The sequence below is a fragment of the Sinocyclocheilus anshuiensis genome, unplaced genomic scaffold (genome assembly GCF_001515605.1).
Source record: "Sinocyclocheilus anshuiensis isolate Anshui unplaced genomic scaffold, SAMN03320099.WGS_v1.1 scaffold38, whole genome shotgun sequence".
NCBI classification, from domain to species: Eukaryota; Metazoa; Chordata; class Actinopteri; order Cypriniformes; family Cyprinidae; genus Sinocyclocheilus; species Sinocyclocheilus anshuiensis.
Genome location: NW_015544213.1, coordinates 1,841,142 through 1,862,740, shown reverse-complemented (window position 1 = coordinate 1,862,740; position 21,599 = coordinate 1,841,142). Strand labels below are relative to the sequence as shown.

The following is a 21,599-nucleotide window of genomic DNA, read 5'->3' as shown; positions in this document are numbered from 1 at the left end:
CTCTCTCTCACACACACTCTCTCACACACACACACTCTCTCTCTCTCTCTCTCTCTCTCTCTCTCACTCTCCCTCTCTCTCTCTCTCCTGTACAGCGGCTCCTTTGTGTGACCAAACAATCAGCAGGGCACACAGGGGTTGCTCCACACTGCAGTAGTGGCATCTGGACTGTGCCAGAATTAGCCGCTCTCCTTACCTCGCTGTTCTCTGTGTTGCTTGTTTGCTTACAGTTATTTATTCTCTGTGAAAGTGAAAAGCGGTGTGGCACAGAGGTCAGTGTGTCCAGGGTAAAGCTGCTTAGAAACGACCTGACAAAACATTGAGGGTTTTCTTTACAGGAACAGGGTTGTGATAGTTCTAGAGTTGACAATGTCACGTAATTTAGGACGGAAGCCAACAACCTGAATTCAGCAAACGGTTACTTGCGTGGGACGAGTCTGCCCCCTGAAGCGGAGATAGCCTATGGAAAACAGGGCTCTAGATTGTGACTAAAATGGTCCTAAATGCGACAAAATATAATAAAAATGTGCAACAATAATTTGAAATCCACATTTGTGAAAGTTTTGCGTGCGTACATTTGCGTTTTTAGTTTCTCATTAGTGCGCGCGCCAATGTTTCCTGCTCACAACATGACACAGCGCGAGCCGTGATGTTTGATTCACGGAAAATGACTCTTAGGAACCGGTTATTTTCAATGAGTCACTCATATAAAATTCACGAAACTACCTCAATTTACCTCGAATTCATTAATTCTTACTGAACTTACTGAGCCAGTTTTCAGAAATGATTCGGGAACCTTTTTTTTTCTTTTTCTTTGTTGTTAACCTGGTAATCCACACTAGTACACTTTTACTAGGCTTTTTCTTTCTTTCTTTTTTCTGTTTTGTTTTTATAACTGTACTGCCTTAAAGGGGTCATATGATGCTGCTAAAAAAAAACAGTATTTTGTGTATTTGGTGTAATGAAATGTGTTTATGCGGTTTAAGGTTCAAAAAACACATTATTTTCCACATACTGTACATTATTGTATCTCCTCTATGCCCCGCCTTTCTGAAACGTGTCGATTTTTACAAAGCTCATCGGTCTGAAAAGCGAGGTGTGCTCTGATTGGCCAGCTATCCAGTGCATTGTGATTTGCCGAATACCTCAAGCGTGTGATGTAAATGTTACGCCCCTTATCATACTGTGATGCCATGTCAGGCCGGAGCGATGATTCAGAAACATGAAAACCCATTATAACAGATCTTCTTTATGCAACAAGGGCTTGTAACACTCCAAAGAGAAAGGAAAAATTGAAATCGCATCATGTGACCCCTTTAATGGTTTGATGTTTTGTACTGTTTAATAGGCAAAAAAATAAAGAAAGAAATCGGACAAAAGGATTCGCGATACGAGCTCCGAAGTTCCGATCTGAATCAAAAGATTCACAATATGTAATCCGATTGGAACGCATCGAAACAGTGAATCATTTTGTGACGCAATGGTTAAACTGATTTGGAGTTTCGAAAAGTTCAGTTTCATCAATCACTACGTGCTTTTTAAAATCATTACAAACGATGTTGAAATTCGAAAATGAATGACTCCTTTGATCTGTTTCTGCTAGTGAATGAAGTTTAAATTTGAATCAATCGGAGCGGTGCCCGCGTAAATGATTCGCTCAATTTAATCGGTTTGTCTGTTATTCCGCTTTTTTGTGCCTTCCTTCAGCCATGTTTATAGGACACTGTTACTCTTATTTCAGTGTTTATTAAATTCATTAATTATTTATTTATTTATTTTGAGGATATTTCAGCTAACAGTTTGCTTTGCACATTCAGTTTAACAATATAAAGTTAAAGAGGGTAAACTTTATCATTCAACTGAACTGTGCACATATGTTTTTAAAAACTTATATGATCTTATATGTTCTTACTCTGCCCATGTATTAAATGTAGGCTACGTCTTTGAACGTGTGTGGTTTTCTAGTGTATTTACTTTAACTTCTCAGGTAATATCAATGGTATGACCTATTTCAGATGTGGCCGAAATTACAACAACAGTGGTTACATATAAATTTATTTAATTGTTTGATCAAAATTATTGGTACAATTTAGTAGTCGCTGGACATTAGTAGGGACATGCCATAGCGTCCCTAATAAATTTCCATTTCCGAGTTGAGGGCGTATCAGTGCAAATCCTACAAAATTTTTTATATATTCCCTTTATAATTTAGCTGGCTCACTGTTTGTTGAGAAAAGGCGCTTTAAGCTCTAGTATTTAAAGTCCTTCCCACCCTCACTGGCTCATGCCTGCAGCTGATTGCCTTTCCCATAATGCTATGGAAGACTTGTATCAGTATGAATTATAAATGGCCAACACATTCCCCACATCCTGCAAAAAAAAAAAAAGAAATAGAAATGCCGCAGAATTCCTCCCCGTTGAGATACACGACGACCATGTCAGACTGTCACTGTGGTTCTGTGACCTGCGATCCAGCGGTGTCGATGATTATTCCTACAGTCTCCTGAAGCATCCTCACAAATGCCATGCTGTTTTTCACACAGAGACAACAATGCTACACGGATGCACACATCTGCTCTAAATGTGTGCACTGTAGCTTTAAGATGATACTCAAGCTGCTCTTTTTGGGTTATATATTGATTAGTACAGAAGCTAAAATGGGAGATCAGGTAAACTACAGGACATCTACTGAAGACTGTGTTATTTAGTTCTATTAGGCTTCCTGTGTTTTTTTCACATTATGAATTTTGTGCATGCTGATTATTATACTCAGATGTCTTAGACATTTAATTTATTTTTCTTCTCTAGGATGGTGGGCTGCACTCCATTCATGGTGGTCTCTTACTTCTACCTTTGGTTTGTCCCACCTTTTACCAATGAGAGGTTTATCTGGTATCTGGGCTTTTACTGTCTCTACCAAACTCTCATCACAGTAAGCACTGTATCCTCTGCTTTGATGTTTTCAAAGTTGTAATGTAATTTAATGTTAAACACAGGTTTACAGATGACCCAGAAACCACATTTACAGCAACATCCATCATGCAGTCACAAATTCCCCACAGATCCATTAAAATCTAATTCGGCCTCTGTTTTACCTTGGCTAAATTTTGGCTTTGTGATGAAAAAATATATACTGGACTGATGAAAAATATATGTGGACCTTCCTCCAAAACTGTCACACAACCCAGTGACCCCCAATATATATATATATATATATATATATATATATATATAAACATTTTGTCTATAAAACACGTGATTTAGAAAAAACATAAAACTGTCTGCAGAGTCAATTGTGACATTCTATAATCATATATTTACAATGTGTAATCATATTTTTAGTACACTGCAAAAAAATTAAAAGAGAGAGAGAGAGAGTTTAAAAATACCTAAAACCAGATACATTTACCTGAGAAGCAACACTGCATAAGATATTAGGACTTTCAGATTTTTAAGTAATAATAAGATAATGAGTTTTAATACACTACCATTCAAAAGTTTGGGGTCAGTAAGGTTTTTAAATGTTTTTGTAAGAAGTCTCTTATATGCTCATCATGGCTGCATTTATTAATTAATAATACAGTAAAAACCTTACAATTGTGAAATATTTTTACAATTTAAAATAACTGTTTTCTCTTTTAATATTTTTGAAAATGTACTTTATTCCTGTGATGGCAAAACTGAATTTTCAGCATCATTACTCCAGTCTTCAGTGTCACATGATCCTTCAGAAATCATTCTAATATGCTGATTTGCTGCGCAAGAAACATTTCTTATTATTATCAACGTCAAAAACAGTTGTTCTGCTTAATCGGTTTTGTGGAAACCGTTTTTTTTTAACAATGGAAAGTTCAAAAGGACAGCATTTATTTGAAATTCTTTACTGTATCTTGCTGAATAAAAGTATTAATCTGACTTTTGAATGGTGTATAGAGTCTCTTATGCAGTGATGCTTCTCAAGTAAAATGATCTTGCTAAAAATGCTTGTCAACAAAAGTTCATGTGGTTATCTATAGCCCAGCCTCTTTGATGTCTGCATGGAGTTTCCATGATTTATTTGTGTTTCTATCCTTTGTTACTATGGCTTGGCGCAGATCTCTCCATACTGTCCTCTGTAAAACCCGCCAATAAGTGCTGGAGTGGAGAAGCCGCTCTGACCGCAGCAGTCTACGCTGTAATGAAAAGTCATTCTAACTACTTGATAAATACATGGTACGACCTGCCTGAAACCACCAGAGAGGATAAATGCTGCTTTCCTCTTTTAGCGTTCTTCATTGTCTGTAAGCACAAGGCTGAGAAACAGCAGCTGCTTCCAGTGTGCATGTATGAGAATGTAGTTTACCTGATTCTAATTAGTCAGTTTTTCATAATTAGGCTTTGGTTTATGTTTAAATAAACAAATCCTTAGGCTACTCAGAATCAAAACCCTTAATGGAAGTTAAATGAACAATATAGGGAACTCTTAAGAAACAGAAGCACCGCTGCAGAAACGCTCTGTAGTTAGATTTATTTTGGTAGCCGTTTGGCCCAATGGTCTGCCGCAGTGCTGACTTGGCTTTTGAGTAAATTGGAAAAGCTAGCCGACTGTAGTACACACTTATAGTAAGTTTGCAATGCAGTATGCAAGCAGGTTTAAGGAAGGTTTGCTGGACTTCGATAAATATTGATTTTGTACTGCACGTTTAAACAGAACAGAACATGTCGCTCTTGGAAAGAATAGCGTTGATTTATGAGCTTGTAAGTTGTTTCCTTTTGAGATTTATAATATGACATAATATAAATGGGTGTATAAATAGGAAATATGAGTGGTTATGAAACCACTGATAAATGAACATGCTCTAAGTTTTGGATTCCTCATCATTTTGCTTGCCTTTTTTTAGATCATCATTTATGAGAGCATACAGAACACTCCATAATTTCTTAACATCTTAAAAATAAAGCATCCAATTAGAACCAAAAATAATTTTATTGCCTAAACCATATAGGAGGTACTATTTAACTTCCATAAAGAACTTTTTATTATCTAGTTACTTAAAAAAACCATCATACTGCTAGAAACCAAAACACTGGTTTGAAGAAGCTATATAAAGCTAAAAATGGTTCTTTGCTGAATCTAAAGAAATACTGAAAAGAAAATGTTCTTTATCTTTTTGCAAGTAACATAAAATGAGTTTGATATGGTAAAATCTAAATTCATAGGTTTTATATTGAGATTTTTTAAGCACATGTTTTGTTTATTTTTTAATATTTTTTCATTGTATACATATGTATATATGTGTGTATTACTCATTATTATATTTTTTTACTTTTTATTTTTTATATTAGCTTGTAATATATTGATATTTAAAAATATAATATAATATAATATTGTTTTGTTTTATTTTACTTTTATTTAAGTCAAAAATGTTATTCAGTAACTGAAATTATTGCTTTTTTCATTGTGCAATAATATATTGCATTTTCATAAGACATTTATTAACATTTCAATATTATCTCCTTTTATAAGTAGACAACTGCAAATTTTTAGACTATTATTAATCATTAAATTTAGGTATTTGTATATAAATTATCTTATCATATCATATTGCTGCCATATCTTATCATATGGCATATAATTTTCTATGACAGTAAATAAAAGTAATTGCTCAGAATAAGAGTTCACATCTATAAGTTTCCATATTATTCACTGTCTGTCTTGTGTTTTGTTCTCAATCTTTCTTGCAGTGTTTCCATGTGCCTTATTCTGCCCTGACCATGTTCTTGAGCACCGACCAGCGCGAGAGAGACTCTGCTACAGCTTACCGTATGCTTACAGCTACACACACAACAGTGTTCATCTTTAAAGCCATGTTTGGATTGCTCTAGAAGATTAACAACATCTGATTTCATTGTGCCCCAATAATCCAAAAACAAATGCCTGCCAAGTGCTTATATTGAGAACTGTGCATGTTTGGAAATGCTTTCAAATGTAAATAACAATTAAGAGTAAGGATGTTCTGCATGCATATGTGCAGGTATGACTGTGGAGGTGCTCGGGACGCTGGTGGGGGCTGCCATTCAGGGTCAGATCGTAGCGAGCGCACACACTCTGAAGCACTGTCCACATCGAAACCTGACCACTGGTCACCTAGGAAACAGCAGTAGCGGGACAGAGGTCATCAGATCCCTGACGCTTTCACAGGACTTCCTGTCTCATGCAGTACGTGTCACAGTTACACTTCTTTAAAATTGACCTCAAAGTACACCAGTGAACCATTGCACTTAATGCAGTTCCTTTGGGTCTAAATTTATGTAATTCTATTTTTATGCATTTTATGCGTAGTGACAGTAAAGACTTTTATAATGTTACAAAAGATTTCTATTTCAAATAAATGCAAACGTCAAAGAATCCTGAAAAAAGCATCATGGTTTCCACAAAAATATTAAGCTGCATAACTTTTTTTCAACATGTTTCTTGAGCAGCAAATCAGCATATTAGAATGATTTCTGAAGCATCATATGACACTGAAGACTGGAGTAATGATGCAGAAAATTTAGGAATAAATTACATTTTACAATATATTCAAATAGAGAATAGTTATTTTAAATTGTAATAATATTTCACAACTTTATGTTTTTACTGTATTTTTGATCAAATAAATGCAGCCTTGGTGAGCATAAGACACTAAATTCAAAAACAATAAAAAAAATCGTATCAACCTCAAACTTATGAACAATATATTGTGGTCAATGAGATTTCACAAAAAAGCCTTAAAAAGCATAAAAAAATCTTCTCGACCACAATCTTTCGAATTATATATATGTATATTAATTTTAGAATAAATATAATAGTATAAACCTTTTTTGTTATTTTTACATTTTTTATAGCTGTTAATATATTCATATATAATAATATAATATAATAATGTTTTCATTTTGTGTTTCTAGATTCTAATTCTAGTTTTTAGTTCTAAAAAGAACTGCTTTGCCTAAATTAGGTTTATTTCCTTTTTCAAATGGCTTTTTCCCTGAAAACATCAAGTATCATCTAACCATAAACCCTCCAAAACCTAATTAGGTATGGATTTCTAGATTTTGACTTTCAGGGGAACAATTTATATTCATCAGAGTCCTCAGAATCAATAAATAAATGTGCTTGTTTAGCAGACTGAATAACTCTATTTTGAGCCAAGAGCCACTGAGCTCTATGTCAGTCAAACCCGACATGAAAACGAACTGACAAGCTTGGCCTGCGGATGTGGCTGAGGGTTCCATAGTGGAAACCCATGATGGAGAACCATGAAGGGCCACAGCTATTTGGAGCTGGACTGCAGAGCGTCTCTCTGGTTAAGGCTCTCAGAGGTGGCCGGGCCAGGTTGGGTGCGCCAACCGACTCCTCTGGAACGGCACTTTTGATCTGGAACAATAATGAAGTGCTTGCCGCGGTCTGTGAAAAAAATAGCAAACAATCCTGAGGTTGTTTAGGGCAGAGCAGTTCCTGTTTGGGGGAAATAGATTGAAAAGTTCCTCTTTTCTTGGGTTGCACCTAATTTGGGCTCGCTAAACTTTACAAGACCATACAGTACGGCGTCTGAAGCAGCAAATAGACTCAAATAAATATGATAATTTGTAACATGACAACCAAGTACTGGAATAGAACTCCAACCAAAGATTAAGAGTTATTAAAGACAGATTTAAATGTGTTGACAGAGGTTTTCCATCACCGCTCTGTTTCTCTTCACAGAAGGAAGTGTACATGATAGCTGCCGGAGTGATCGGTGGGCTGCTGGACTGCAGAGCGTCTCTCTGGTTAAGGCTCTCAGAGGTGGCCGGGCCAGGTTGGGTGCGCCAACCGACTCCTCTGGAACGGCACTTTTGATCTGGAACAATAATGAAGTGCTTGCCGCGGTCTGTGAAAAAAATAGCAAACAATCCTGAGGTTGTTTAGGGCAGAGCAGTTCCTGTTTGGGGGAAATAGATTGAAAAGTTCCTCTTTTCTTGGGTTGCACCTAATTTGGGCTCGCTAAACTTTACAAGACCATACAGTACGGCGTCTGAAGCAGCAAATAGACTCAAATAAATATGATAATTTGTAACATGACAACCAAGTACTGGAATAGAACTCCAACCAAAGATTAAGAGTTATTAAAGACAGATTTAAATGTGTTGACAGAGGTTTTCCATCACCGCTCTGTTTCTCTTCACAGAAGGAAGTGTACATGATAGCTGCCGGAGTGATCGGTGGGCTGTTTCTGGTTTGTACGGTGGTCATGTTCCTGGGAGTCAAAGAGAGAGATGGTGAGTGTGTGTGGTAATCGTGTGGCATACATTTGTGTTTTGCAGCTGCATCTGAACGGAAAAGTATGCTTTGTTCACCCCAAAACAATACATTTTCGTGACTTTCTTCTGTGGAATACAAAAAGAGATGTTCGGCAGAAACTGTATTTTCTATACAGTGAAAGAGAAGCGGATTGGAGCTGTTGATCTCCATTAAAAAACAACAAAACATTAGTCCATATGACTTGTTGGCTATATATCCCATGTTTTCTGAAGATACACTATACCGTTCAAAACTTTGGGGTTTGTAAGTTCTTTTAAAAAGTCTCTTATGCTCACCAAGGTTGCTTTTATTTGATCAAATATACAGTAAAAACAGTAATACAATGTAATATTATTACAATTTAAAATAACTGGTTTCTATTTTAATATATTTTAAAATGTAATTTATTCCTCTGATCAAAGCTGAATTGTCAGCATCATTACTCCAGTCTTCAGTGTCACACGATCCTTCAGAAATCATTCTGATATGATGATTTACAGCACAAGAAACATTTCTTATTATTATCAATGTTTAAAACAGATGTGCTGCTTAATATTTGTGTGGAAACTGTAATGCATTTTTTTCCCCAGGATTCTTTGAATAATAGCAAGTTCAAAAGAACAGCATTCATTTGAAATAGAAATAATTTGTATAAATGTAAAGGTTTCTGCTGTCACTTATGATCAATTGAATACATGCTTGATTAATAAAAGTAGTAATAAAAGTAATAAAAGTTTCTTTAAAAAAAAAAATCTTATTGAACGCGAACTTTTAAATGGTAGCATATATGATAGCTTTGTGTGACACACCAAAATCCGTTCACTTATATTCAAATGTGGCATGCAAGCCAAGTTTGAATACATGCAAATTTCCCATTTGTGTGTGTGTGTGCTCCACAAGTCTTACTGACTGTTTTAAGCCACATTTTGGAGCTTGACTGTGTCCTTTCCCTCTTTCGTTTTATGGAAAACTGCAGTATAACCATTGTGTCTGAGATGTGTTTTTGCATTCCACTGAAAAAAAAAACTTTCAACACGAAGGTGGGTAAATTATAACAGAATTGTTAATTTTGGGTGAACTTTCATTTAAATGTGTCATAAAACTATCATGCGCTATGCATATACAGTACCTACCATGTCTAACATTTGTGTTTACTGTGCATTTTTGTCTGCGTTAGATCCCTATGCTCCTAAAACAGACAAGGCCATTCCTTTCCATAAGGGCTTTATTTTGGTCATGAAGCACGGGTCCTACCTCACCCTGACGGCTGCTTTCCTTTTCATATCCGTGGCCATCCAGGTAACATGTTTTCCCTTTAGTATGTCGTTCTAGAATGTGTTCAGTTGGTCGTTGTGTGGAGCAAACTATGTAACTAAATAATTATATTGATTAGAAACGTATACAGTTTCTTCAGATTTAAAACTCTGAATACATTGCCAGAATGTAAGCTTCACTGAAAAATAATGTATTCGCCATTCCAAACCCGTAGGCTATTTTTCTGATGGAATGTGAAAGTAAAAAACTTTAATGTTTGGTTGAACTATTCCTTTAATCACGGCATTTCAGGCTGGATCAATTAATGAGATCATTAGAACTGCATTACATTTCCATTTGCCGCTGTTTCCTTTTGCAGCTGATACAAAGTAACTTTGTGCTGTTCTGCACATATGCGGTGGAACTTCGGGATCACTTTCAGAACATTGTTTTGACAATTCTGGTGAGTACCTGATGAAGACATGAAAAGTTGACAGCACTATGAATTTAATTCAATGAATATTCTGACCTGCCATTGACGCTCCTCTGCAGTCGTTTGTTTAGTTACTTATCTGACATTAAAAGAAAGACAAAGCTCTCTATAATTCTTTAACATGTATCCGTGTCTTCTGTTAAGTGGGTAAAGTGAATATGTGACAGATTTTTTTGTACTGTATATCTTTCTAGATGTCGGCAGCAGTGAGTATCCCATTCTGGCAGTGGTTCCTTGAGAAGTTCGGGAAGAAAACAGCAGCTTTCTGCGGCATTACAGTAAATGTTACTTCATCAAGTGTCCACCCAAAAATGAACATTCTGTCATCATTTACTCACCTTCTACTTGTTCCAAACTTGTATGAGTTTCTATCTTCTGCTGAACACTAAGGAAGATAGTTTAAAGAAATAAATCAACTAAACAGCTGACGGTAGCCATTGACTTCCATAGTTTGTGCGAAAACTGAAAGATAGCTGAAGAAAGAAGAAATTCATACAGGTTTAGAACAATGTGAGGGTGAGTAAATGTTGACAGAATTTTCATTTTTGGGTGCACTATCCCTTTAATCAGAGATTTGGAGGACTCTTTATCCAATACATCTTGAACTTCAGTAGTATTATAAATGATCAAATGATACCACCATATTTTGAATAACAATAATTGGATATTTTGACTATAATAAATGTTATAGTGTATGGCAGTGTTGTTATTGTTAACTAAAACTAAAACTTGTTTCTGGTTATTGAAATAAAATGCTTAGAAATGTTTTGGTAACAAAACTATTAGAAGTATTTGTAACAAAAAATGAGAAATGTTACCTTAGCAATTAACTGAAATAGCTGAAGTACCGAAATTACTAAAACTAAAAGTGAAATAAAAATAAATTAACACTTTATAGAAATATACAAATTATAATAATAAAATAATACCAATTACAAAAGCACTTGACAAAATTACTGAAAATTAGTTAAAAATGAGTAAAACTTAAAATATAAAAGAAAAGCTAATTAAAAAAGAATAAATATTATATCAATAATATTAAAATGACAATAATAGTAAAATTACTTATAGCAAAAACAAACAATTTCAGTTTTTAATTAGAGAATACCATACAGTTTTTTAGCTTCTATGTTTCTGCAGTTTATAATATGTATATACCTACATGACCTGCTACATTTGCCAAATGTAGTAATAATTTATACTGCTATACCATTTTTTAGAGAGTAAATGTACTGTATTGTGCTATGTAGTAAACTGCACTGTAGAAAATGAGTTTTTGAAGATGCAAATAAAACAAAGATTATTAGAATATTTTTTTTTACAAGAAAATACTATTTATTTCAGTCTTTATACTTTAAAATTTCACTTTTAATTCAGTGTATTTGTAAAATTTAGGCTACTAGTAAATTCTGTGTGAAAAGTATTTGTGTGTGTGTGTGTGTGTGTAATATTCTGATACAACAGTGTTCTTTAACTGTATACTGACACCTGTTGGCATGGATGCAGCATCACACTGATGTAAAAACATCACATTTGCAAGCATAAATGTGATCCATGATTCATTTAATCTGCGAGTGTCTGATATTAAAGGCCTTGCCAGAATTAAGTGAACAGTATTCGGCCGGTCACGAGATCTCAAAATCATATATACAATTTAAATGGCCTCTTCTAGACCACTAATATGACTGGAGTCATTTAAAAAAAATGCATTATTCATTTCTGGAGGTTTATTATTGCTCCTTTAAATGCTAATGCATATGTACATTGGGTAACATTCAGTGACCTCTTTTAAATGTTTTGTCATGTGTGCAGTGGATCATGCCGTTCACGGTGATGCTGGTGTTCATCCCTAATCTGATAGTGGCATATGTCGTGGCCGTATCATCTGGGTTTAGTGTGGCTGCATCTCTCTTGTTACCATGGTGAGTCTTACAAACCAAAATATAAATGAAGTGTAGCATTTCTGTTTTAAAGTACTGTTCGGTTTTGCAGTGGCGATGAAAAATGAAGCATTTTCTTTAAAAAATGTAGTTGATGCCATGTATTTAAAAGTGCAGATTGTAAATTCTTGTTTATTTAAACCTCCCAAGCTTTGATTTTACCCCTCGGATACATAGGTTTAATAACCCAGCAGTATCCAAATAACAGGTTTCATGGCAGGGTCATGCTATTTTTTTGGTTTTTAAAGACACACTCGGGTTGATTGGAAAAGCCCCAAATGAGTAAATTGCAGTTTTTATGTGCCGACTACAAAGAGGATTTGGCTTTACGGTACCAATGTCCATGTTTAATAGCGATGATTATTGAGGCCTCCGCTGTGTTGTGTTTCCTGTTGCTCAGGTCAATGTTACCAGATGTAGTAGATGACTTCAGACTGGCAAACCGCAACTCAAAAGGACACGAGGCGATCTTCTACTCCCTATATGCTTTCTTCACAAAGTTTGCTGCAGGCATTTCTCTCGGAGTGTCGACTCTCTGTCTACAGTGAGAGCACACTTTCAGTATTTACGGCTGGAGATGATGAATCATGACAGATAGTGGTGTAAACATTTTAAATGTATTGTCCATAGGTTTGCTGGTTATGACACAGGAGCGTGCAGACAGCCCACTCCAGTGGTCTACACGCTCAAACTGCTCATCGGCGCCGCCCCGGTGGCCTGTATCACCACAGGCCTCATGATCCTCGTGGTGTACCCGATCAGCGAGGATGTCAGATTACGAAACAAACTGGCCCTGGAGGAGCTCAGGTGACGACCCTGATGTCAGGTTTACATAAAACCCAATACTTTCATTCAGCAAGGACGCATTAAATCCATCAAAAGTGACAGCAGTAAAAACATTTATAATGTTACAAAAAAGTCTATTTCAAACAAATGCTGTTGCTTTGTACTTTCCGTTTATCAAACAATCCTGGGGGAAAAAAAAGCAATCACGAAAATATTAAGCAACACAACTTTTTAACATTGATAATAAATGTTTCTTGAGCAGCAAATCAGCATATTAAAAAGTTTTCGGAAGGATCATGTGACACTGAAGACTGGAGTAAAGATGATGAAAATGCAGCTTTGCATCACAGATATCTCTTTGGGTTTGAGATTTTAGTCTTTGCAACTTTAGGGATCTTATCTATTCACGAACAGCTTGTAACACTCCAAAGAGAAAGGAAAACTTGAAATCGCATCATATGACCCCTTTAAAAAAAAATTACAGACTCCAAACTTTTGAACGGTAATGTGTGTGTGTGTATATATACTGTATATAAAATGCAAATATGAAAAATATATTTTTGTATATTTTAGAAATAATATACATTTTTACATTTGTATTTATTTTATATATCGATATATTTTGTATATACTATATATAATGAAATGTACATATATTTGGTTTCTTTTTCAGAAGCCAGAGTATTACCTGTAAATCTCTCAGAGCAGATCTGAGCAGCGCGTAACGTCCTCAAACAGCCGATCCTGATATTCTAGCCCAGCGCTGGAATGAGTCGTGTTAGTGTATATTACACTGTGTGAGATGAGTAATGTTTTACTGTAAACATTTCAGTTTGTTTCTGTATTTTCAAATGAACATATAGCCATATACAGTATTACAGTATCTAATCTATACACTTGAATGGACTATATATCATTATATATCAGGATTTCCTGAGGTAAAATATACCGATAATATATTAAGTTGTTTTAGTCATTATAAATATTATTGAATGACTTGATTACAGGATTAATCAAAATTTTGCTGGTTCACATAGCTTCAGCATATTTAAAAAATGCTTCAATAAATACAAAATATAGAAACATTATTATAAAAATACTGATTTGGTTGAATTCATCAATCTGTGTTTGTACAGTATGTTTTCAAACATAAGCCCAAAGGTCAGAAGCCAGAGTATTACCTGTAAATCTCTCAGAGCAGATCTGAGCAGCGCGTAACGTCCTCAAACAGCCGATCCTGATATTCTAGCCCAGCGCTGGAATGAGTCGTGTTAGTGTATATTACACTGTGTGAGATGAGTAATGTTTTACTGTAAACATTTCAGTTTGTTTCTGTATTTTCAAATGAACATATAGCCATATACAGTATTACAGTATCTAATCTATACACTTGAATGGACTATATATCATTATATATCAGGATTTCCTGAGGTAAAATATACCGATAATATATTAAGTTGTTTTAGTCATTATAAATATTATTGAATGACTTGATTACAGGATTAATCAAAATTTTGCTGGTTCACATAGCTTCAGCATATTTAAAAAATGCTTCAATAAATACAAAATATAGAAAAATTATTATAAAAATACTGATTTGGTTGAATTCATCAATCTGTGTGTTTGTACAGTATGTTTTCAAACATAAGCCCAAAGGATTCTTTAAATTTAATATAAATAATAATCAGGCAATGCAAAATGTGCAAAGGTGGACTTAGATTTTTTTTTTACAAGAAAAGACTTTTTCAGTTTTTCCACTTACAAACATTTCAGTTTAAATCAGTGTTACTTGCAACTTCTTTGTAATTATTTCTAAAATGTAAGCAATTTCTGAGTGAAAATTGTTGCACCATTCATTTTTTTTTTCATTGTGTGAATGTGCTATTATGCAGTTCTTTTAATGTGGGTTATAATGTCTGTCTTACAGCTTACAAATCAAATCAATTATGAAACAAAAGAATACAATCACTATGAATCTTCTTTAATTTCACATTACATGTACCTTCATTTCGTTGTGTGGGACAAAATAGAAACTATTCAAGCAAAAATAACCAAGCAGGCACTCAATATTTCTTCTGAAAATTAAAAAAAAACTGTTCTGCCCTTGACAACTGTCACATTACACAAATCTATCAACATAATAAATATCACAGTGGCGAATATTGTCGTTTTCCCTGAATTCCAAACAAAAAGTTTGGAATATCCCTGTGTAAGCCACAGATATCCAGCTAACACAAGACAAATATCATAAAAATATTTCTAATAAGTCCTCTTATGATGATACAAGCTTTATTTTTCTGCATTGGGAGACACTGGACTTTCAGGTGGAAATACATCAGCGCAGCTCGGGGGTCTTATAGGAGATTTCCTTCTCGCACTCCTGATTGTGAGCTCATCTTTGTGTTTAAATGTTAGTGGAATGAAACCATCTGCATCAGCCACCAAGACGATCCACATGGGACCTGTGAGAAGAAGAAACATTTATTTAAAGGAATAGTTGAAAATGTACTCCCAAGATGTAGATGAGTTTGTTTATTCATCTGAACAGATTTGAAAAAATGTAGCATTTCATCACTTGCTCAGCAATGGATCCTCTGCAGTGAATGGGTGCCGTCAGAATGAGAGTCCAAACAGCTGATAAAAAAACAACAATAATCCACACCACTCATCTTGTGAAGCGAAAAGCTGCATGTTTGTGAGAAACAAATCCATCAAATGTTTTCAAATACAAGTCCTCTATTCATTATTTTGCTTTCTCCAGTGAAAAAGTCATCTCATCTGAATCAGGAGAGAAATATGCACAGATCAAGTACTGTTTACAAGTGAAAACAGTCCAAAATAGTTTGAAAGAAATATGTTCAGACAACATGGGATGGACTTTTTCACTGGAGGAAGCGTTATTATGGACTTGTATTCTGATCAGAAGCATTGTTTTAATTATGGATTTGTTTCTTACAAACTTCACAAGATATTGATGGACTGGACTGGAGTGGTGTGGATTACTGTGATGTTTTTATCAGCTGTTTAGACTCTCATTCTGACGGCACCCATTCACTGCACAGCATCCATTGTTGAGCAAGTGATGGAATGCTACATTTCACCAAAACTCTTCCGGAGAAGAAACAAACTCATCTACATCTAGGATGGCCTGAGGGTGAGTCAATTTTCAGCCAGTTTTCATTTTTGGGTGAACTATTCCTTTAAATCTATGAGAAATTTCTGCACAGTAACTTGTGGTCTTAGCATAAGTGACTGTGGTTCAAGCATACATCAGCTGTAGAGATGCACAGTACAAAAAGCTGTAAGCTGATTCAAACTTAAACCCTCAAATCCGATTGCTCCACGTAATCGCTTCCTATTTTAGTCATTGACAATTGAAGCCAAAGCACACCAAACAATCTGTCTTCAACAAAGGAAAACAGGATTCGTGCTTTGCACGGCTTTATTAATACATCCCATCTGCTCATTGCAAAACAGCAAATCTGCCTGAAATGTCAACACAAAGATCTTAGAAATGTTCAGGTGCTTTTTTCAGTGTGCAAAAGTTGCAACTATTTTTCACATTTCCATTCAAAATGTCACTTTTTCCTGGATACGTCTTGGCCAGCATTTTTAAATTGCCTAAAATGTCTAGTTTGGGCTTTGTTCTCCCATTGTTTTCACACTTGCTGAAGGCAATAACAAAGTTTGACCAATAGCATACAGGCATTGTACGTACGTAACTGGATCTACAACGACAGTGTCTCATATTATCAGCAAATCTGCCTGAAATGTCAACACAAAGATCTTAGAAATGTTCAGGTGCTTTTTTCAGTGTGCAAAAGTTGCAACTATTTTTCACATTTCCATTCAAAATGTCACTTTTTCCTGGATACGTCTTGGCCAGCATTTTTAAATTGCCTAAAATGTCTAGCTTGGGCTTTGTTCTCCCATTGTTTTCACACTTGCTGAAGGTAATAACAAAGTTTGACCAATAGCATACAGGCATTGTACGTACGTAACTGTATCTACAACGACAGTGTCTCATATTATTACATATGCATTTATCAAGGTGGTGGGACTGGCATTTTGGAAAGCATCCATATTTAAATGTCATGGAGACACATTCTTCCAGACATACCATGCATCATCTCCACGACCGTCAGGCCGAGGAGTTCCTGCACCACCCGCAGGCAGATCCGCCCCTCACACAGCAACAACGGCCTTCTCTCATCCGTATACACATTCTCAGACAACTGTTTCTAAAGGAAAAGACAAATACAAAGTGCAGCACCATGAGTCACTTTAAGGAAGCATCCTTCACAAAAGACCTGGTCATGTGGTCATGGATTAAGTCTGATGATTCCCCTAAAACAAGTTATGCCAAGGTCAACAGAATCACTTCAAAAGGGTTGTACTGACAAGAGTGAGAGGAATTACGAGTTGGCCTGATGCTTCACAATGCTAAACAGCCTGATGGTCTGACTAAGAGTAAAACGGGCTTTGTAGAGTCTTGGTTTGGATTAGGACTTAGCTCCAGAAGTAAATCATTTAATCAAGTAATCATTTGTTGATGTTAAATTTAACATTTAAATACAAACTATGCAGTATGTGATCTTGAAAAAAACGTCTAAGAAGGTTCACTAATTGTGGAGGGTATTTAACCTAATGGGAGTCGCCACATCTGTCAGCCTCTGCTTTGGAATATGAACAAACTCTACAATTCGATTAATGCATTGTCAATAAACATAAAAAACAAAAATCAACAATGAAAATGGCTGACAACAAATTATTGTGTTATAAATTACTATAATGTGAATTATTATAATAATAATAATTACTATTTATAAGAATTATAATTTAATTATGTATACATTATTTATAAATTCATGAATTATTTACATTATAAATTATTGTAATGTAAATTATTATAAATGATGATAAAAATAATAAAGAATTATAATTTAAATTATTTATAAATTATGTTATTTATAAACAAATGACAATTATAAAGGGTCTGTGCTCTTATATGGTATGCTCACATTTACATTATAAATTACAATAATGTAATTAATAATAATAATACATTTATATTAATTATAATTTAGGTTACTTATCAATTATATTGATAATTTATAGTAGTATTAAATTGAATAATAATTATTATTGTTATTAATATATATTTCATAATAATATAACAAATTATTCTAATACAAATAATTTGACATTCTAAATTATTCACACAATATGTAGCTTTTTTTTTAGACCCTTCGAGACTATGGGACAAGATGTTTTTTCAATACAATGCTGGAAATCAAATCCTTTATGCAATAATTCAAATAAATAAAAAACAAATTAGCACCTTCATTTGTCTACTACAGAAGACTGCAGACTTTCCCTGCACGATTTAAAAGAGAACCGTGGAACATTTCATACCTGACATGTAATGTGCACATATTGCGGTTCATAAGCAGACGGATAACTGCATGCAATCTTCTTGCCATTCTGGGTGAAGTCTCTGATTTCTGTGAGGCACTGCTGGACATCAGCAAATCGGGTAAAAATCCTCTCCATGTTCTGTGTCAGCTGCTCCAAGTTCTTTTCTTTGGATTGACAGCTGTTCTTTGGTGGCGTTGCATCGGAGTATAATTTTTCCGAGGCTTCGTACCTTGGCGAACAGGGTCGACTGGAATCCCGGCTGGCCTGACCGGCTACGGCGAGCGTGGCCATGCGGCTGATGTGATCCATGTCGTAGGTTTCCAGAGTAACAGAGGAGGCACTGGATGCTCTATCTGAGAAGTCGGCAGAGCTCGCCACGGGGCTCAAATCTGAGCTGTGTACCTCCTCGATTAGTTTCCTCCGACTGGATGGCGAAACAATTACCGAGCCTCCGGGAAGTATAAGATCCTTAATTGATAGACGGTCCTCTTTAGAAAAGTTCTCAGAATGACGTCTAATCCCATGATGTTGGCTCGCCGACTCAGATTTGGTAACCACTGGGGTGGCACCTTCCTCGTCGAATACCAGCTCCTTGGCTATTAGCCTCAAGATGTACTTGTCCGTGTTGGAGGAGGAGAGGAAAGCAGGATCATTGGACTTCTGTCGGCCAATCATGAAGAGCAACATCTTGTTGGTGAAAAAGCACACGCCTTTGGGCCTCTCATTTTTTTGCAGCTGGATCTGCTGCACGTTGGGCATGGAAGAATCCGTGATGCAGTAAACTAGGATCATGTTGCACGTGTTTGATGCCACGGCCACCGTGCTCCCGCTCGGATCGAAGGCGATAATATCAGGGACCAAGATGCCAGGGATGCTGACCTTCCTCGAAGTGGTGACCTTGCGTTCATACGTCACCAGAATCAGATGTGACGAGTCCTGACCTGTTCCCGTCGTATTATCCCGCCGCCTCAAGTGAATGAGCGGACTTGGGTCTGATTTTCGGTGTTTGGCGAGAATGTGCGTTAAATCTAAGGGTCCGGATGAGGAGCCGTGTCCCGAGCGCTCAGAATCACATGATCTCCGTCTGTCCAAATAATAGTCCGTATCCACTGTCAAAACGGGAGAAGGGCGGCACGTCGAAGCCTCTGACTCATTGGTAAGGTCGAATGCGATGCCTGCATTGAGCCCGCAAATTTTATCAAGCGGAAGTTCAGTCGCTACAGCCACTTGAGCTTCGTCTGTAGACTCGATGGCACAGATATACCCACCTACATCGAAAATCGGGCAGAAGGAACATGCCACCAGGCTTTTTTGGATGTCGTTCCAAATATACGAGTGCAACGCACTACCGATGGCGACCACCAGGCGGGTTCCATCTTTAGTCCAGCAGGCACAATGGATCAGACCGCTGCTCTTGATGTCGGCCTTCACGCGACGATTATCGACCCGCACGGAAAACAAGACCGAGGCATCCCGCTTGGTCAAAACGGCTAAGATGTCCATTCTGGGATGCCAGACGCATCCCTGGGAGAGCAGCGGGAACGGCTCACTCATTTCGCAGGTCTGCGTGCACAGGAGTTTGTTCTGCTCTGAAGTGCTCAGCTGAAGTTGCCAAACCGTGATATGCTTTTTATGCTGGACAGCAAGCAACGCCGGAGACCCGGAGCAGCACAACGGCCCCCAGAAGAGTCCCAAGACATGTTCAAACTGTCCAATAACATTGGTGTCACCAAATTTGGGCTCACCATCGACAGAATACAACGACATGAGACAAACCTGCTTACCGTCTGTCCAGGCTATTCCGTGCACCGGGTGAATGGCTTGGTGCAAGGTGTTTAACCCTGTTCTCAAAAGCTTGGCTTTTCCTAGCTCCATGCTTGGTTCAGTTTCTCCGATGGAAAGGAAAATAATGTTCCTGGTCAAACAGAAAAAAAGGGTTTGAAGTCAGAGTTGAGAGATAGATGTAACTCTGTGCTTCAGTAGGAGAAGACTGCCATCACATACTCCAAGAATAGGTAAAGCCTCTTCCCTCACTCTCTAATCCTATTGGCCAGAGTGAGGCTCCACTCAAGGATGACCCGATTAGGCTGACACGACCCCCAACGTCATAAAACCCTCTGAGGTTGGGATGCTACGTCTTTTGACTTTGTTTTTTTTTTCTGTCCCAGGCCTGAAATGCACAAAAATATATGTAAGACATATATATATATATATATATATATGTTGATATTACAAAACAGTCCATTAAGTTGCAGTCACATTAGTGTATTTCAGCGAAATTCTGCGGCCCAAAAAAAAGTCTACTCTAAAAAAAGTCTTCCTTCCCTGAAAGCAACGTACATCACAGAGACGTCTATTTGACGTCTGCAAGACGTAGTTTTTTTAGTGTTTGCTCATCTGCAATACGTCTATAGGACGTTTCCTATCAGATGTCAAATAGACATTTAGAAAATGTCTTTAAGATGTTTATGATTTAACTAGAATGTATGTAAAACTGACATCTTAAAGACATCTAGCAGATGTTTGTACACAGCAGATGCTTTCCAGATGAAGCGATCTTTAACAGACGTCTTGCAGACGTACGTATGCTATCTGGGTTGTCAAGCGTAGTGATGTACAGAACTCACTTTCAAACCAAGCAGGTCTGTTGGTCAGCAAGGTGAATTCAAGTGATCAACTTGAAAATGAGAAAAATCTGTGTGGGGAACTTTTTCGCCCTCACTCAAAATTCCCAATCGCGCAGATTCCTACAGGAATAACGAGCAATGATAAATGTGACTACATCATTACAAAACATGTTACTATGATAACCAGTTATTAAAACTACAATAACACCATGGTGAGTTGGGAGAAGCCAGCACTGTCGTCAAATAACTAAATAATCATTTTAAACATTGATAGAAAGATTCTAAAAACCCTTTAGAAGGGGATGCTATTTGTATTATGATTTTACAGTAGCAAAACTAACTGTATTAAACATGATATAATAAACTGTGGTTACTAATTTTTGTAATGGGAAGTGAGTTTGAAGTTTACAGTAGTAACAATAACTGGTAACTATCATAATCTTGCAAAAATAAATAACTCGTGACACCGGCCATAAGGGGCATTCGCGAAAGTTTCACATGTATTACAGCAATACCACATGCTAACGTTACCTTATGAAGCAGGGTATCTAGATCTAGAACATTCCTGAAAATAAAAGGAAAATGTAAGAAACCGCACACAAGCATTCTCAGAAGATAATATTACCAACATACCATTATGCTGCTGACATACTGTGGAAACTATGACAACTCCGCGTGGAGAAAAAACATGTAAACTTGAACAGTGTCGGCATTTCCCCTCGGAGACATTTGAAGTCATGGACAACCGGAAAGAGAATGACTCGGGCATTCTGGGAACTGTA

The 21,599-nt window shown here is 36.4% G+C and overlaps 3 protein-coding genes across 7 annotated transcripts in view; 1 reads left to right on the top strand and 2 right to left on the bottom strand.

The window, feature by feature from the left end:
• Positions 1-76, bottom strand: part of LOC107697175 (ATPase family AAA domain-containing protein 2B-like) — a 150,478-nt gene extending 150,402 nt beyond the window's left edge. Inside the window, exon 1 of the mRNA XM_016497846.1 lies at positions 36-76. The gene's annotated coding sequence lies outside the window, so the exon portion shown is untranslated. The remainder of the gene's footprint in view (positions 1-35) is intronic.
• The window catches only part of LOC107697177 (major facilitator superfamily domain-containing protein 2B-like), a 20,933-nt gene extending 7,216 nt beyond the window's left edge, over positions 1-13,717 (top strand). For both annotated transcript variants that reach the window (XM_016497850.1, XM_016497852.1), the window contains 11 exons: positions 2,809-2,932; positions 5,725-5,803; positions 6,015-6,199; positions 8,187-8,277; positions 9,477-9,598; positions 9,933-10,016; positions 10,241-10,324; positions 11,859-11,968; positions 12,387-12,530; positions 12,617-12,793; positions 13,446-13,717. In XM_016497850.1, coding sequence (XP_016353336.1) covers positions 2,809-2,932; positions 5,725-5,803; positions 6,015-6,199; positions 8,187-8,277; positions 9,477-9,598; positions 9,933-10,016; positions 10,241-10,324; positions 11,859-11,968; positions 12,387-12,530; positions 12,617-12,793; positions 13,446-13,497 — 1,252 coding nt within the window. In that variant the 3' untranslated portion in view covers positions 13,498-13,717. The remainder of the gene's footprint in view (positions 1-2,808; positions 2,933-5,724; positions 5,804-6,014; positions 6,200-8,186; positions 8,278-9,476; positions 9,599-9,932; positions 10,017-10,240; positions 10,325-11,858; positions 11,969-12,386; positions 12,531-12,616; positions 12,794-13,445) is intronic.
• Positions 13,718-14,628: 911 nt separating this feature from the next.
• Positions 14,629-21,564, bottom strand: LOC107697174 (WD repeat and coiled-coil-containing protein C2orf44 homolog). Of its 4 annotated transcripts, XM_016497840.1 has the most exons (7): positions 21,451-21,564; positions 21,349-21,382; positions 20,818-20,937; positions 20,195-20,360; positions 18,188-20,105; positions 16,893-17,013; positions 14,629-15,234 (listed from the first exon to the last, which is right to left on the bottom strand). In XM_016497840.1, the coding sequence occupies exons 5-7, from the start codon at positions 20,063-20,065 to the stop codon at positions 15,062-15,064; spliced, it is 2,172 nt and encodes a 723-aa protein (XP_016353326.1). In that variant the 5' UTR covers positions 20,066-20,105; positions 20,195-20,360; positions 20,818-20,937; positions 21,349-21,382; positions 21,451-21,564; the 3' UTR covers positions 14,629-15,061. The 4 variants fall into 4 exon arrangements, with proteins under 4 accessions (XP_016353326.1, XP_016353327.1, XP_016353329.1 ...); XM_016497841.1 differs by having other exon boundaries at positions 18,188-20,360; XM_016497843.1 differs by lacking the exon at positions 20,818-20,937.
• Between the last annotated feature and the right edge of the window lie 35 nt (positions 21,565-21,599).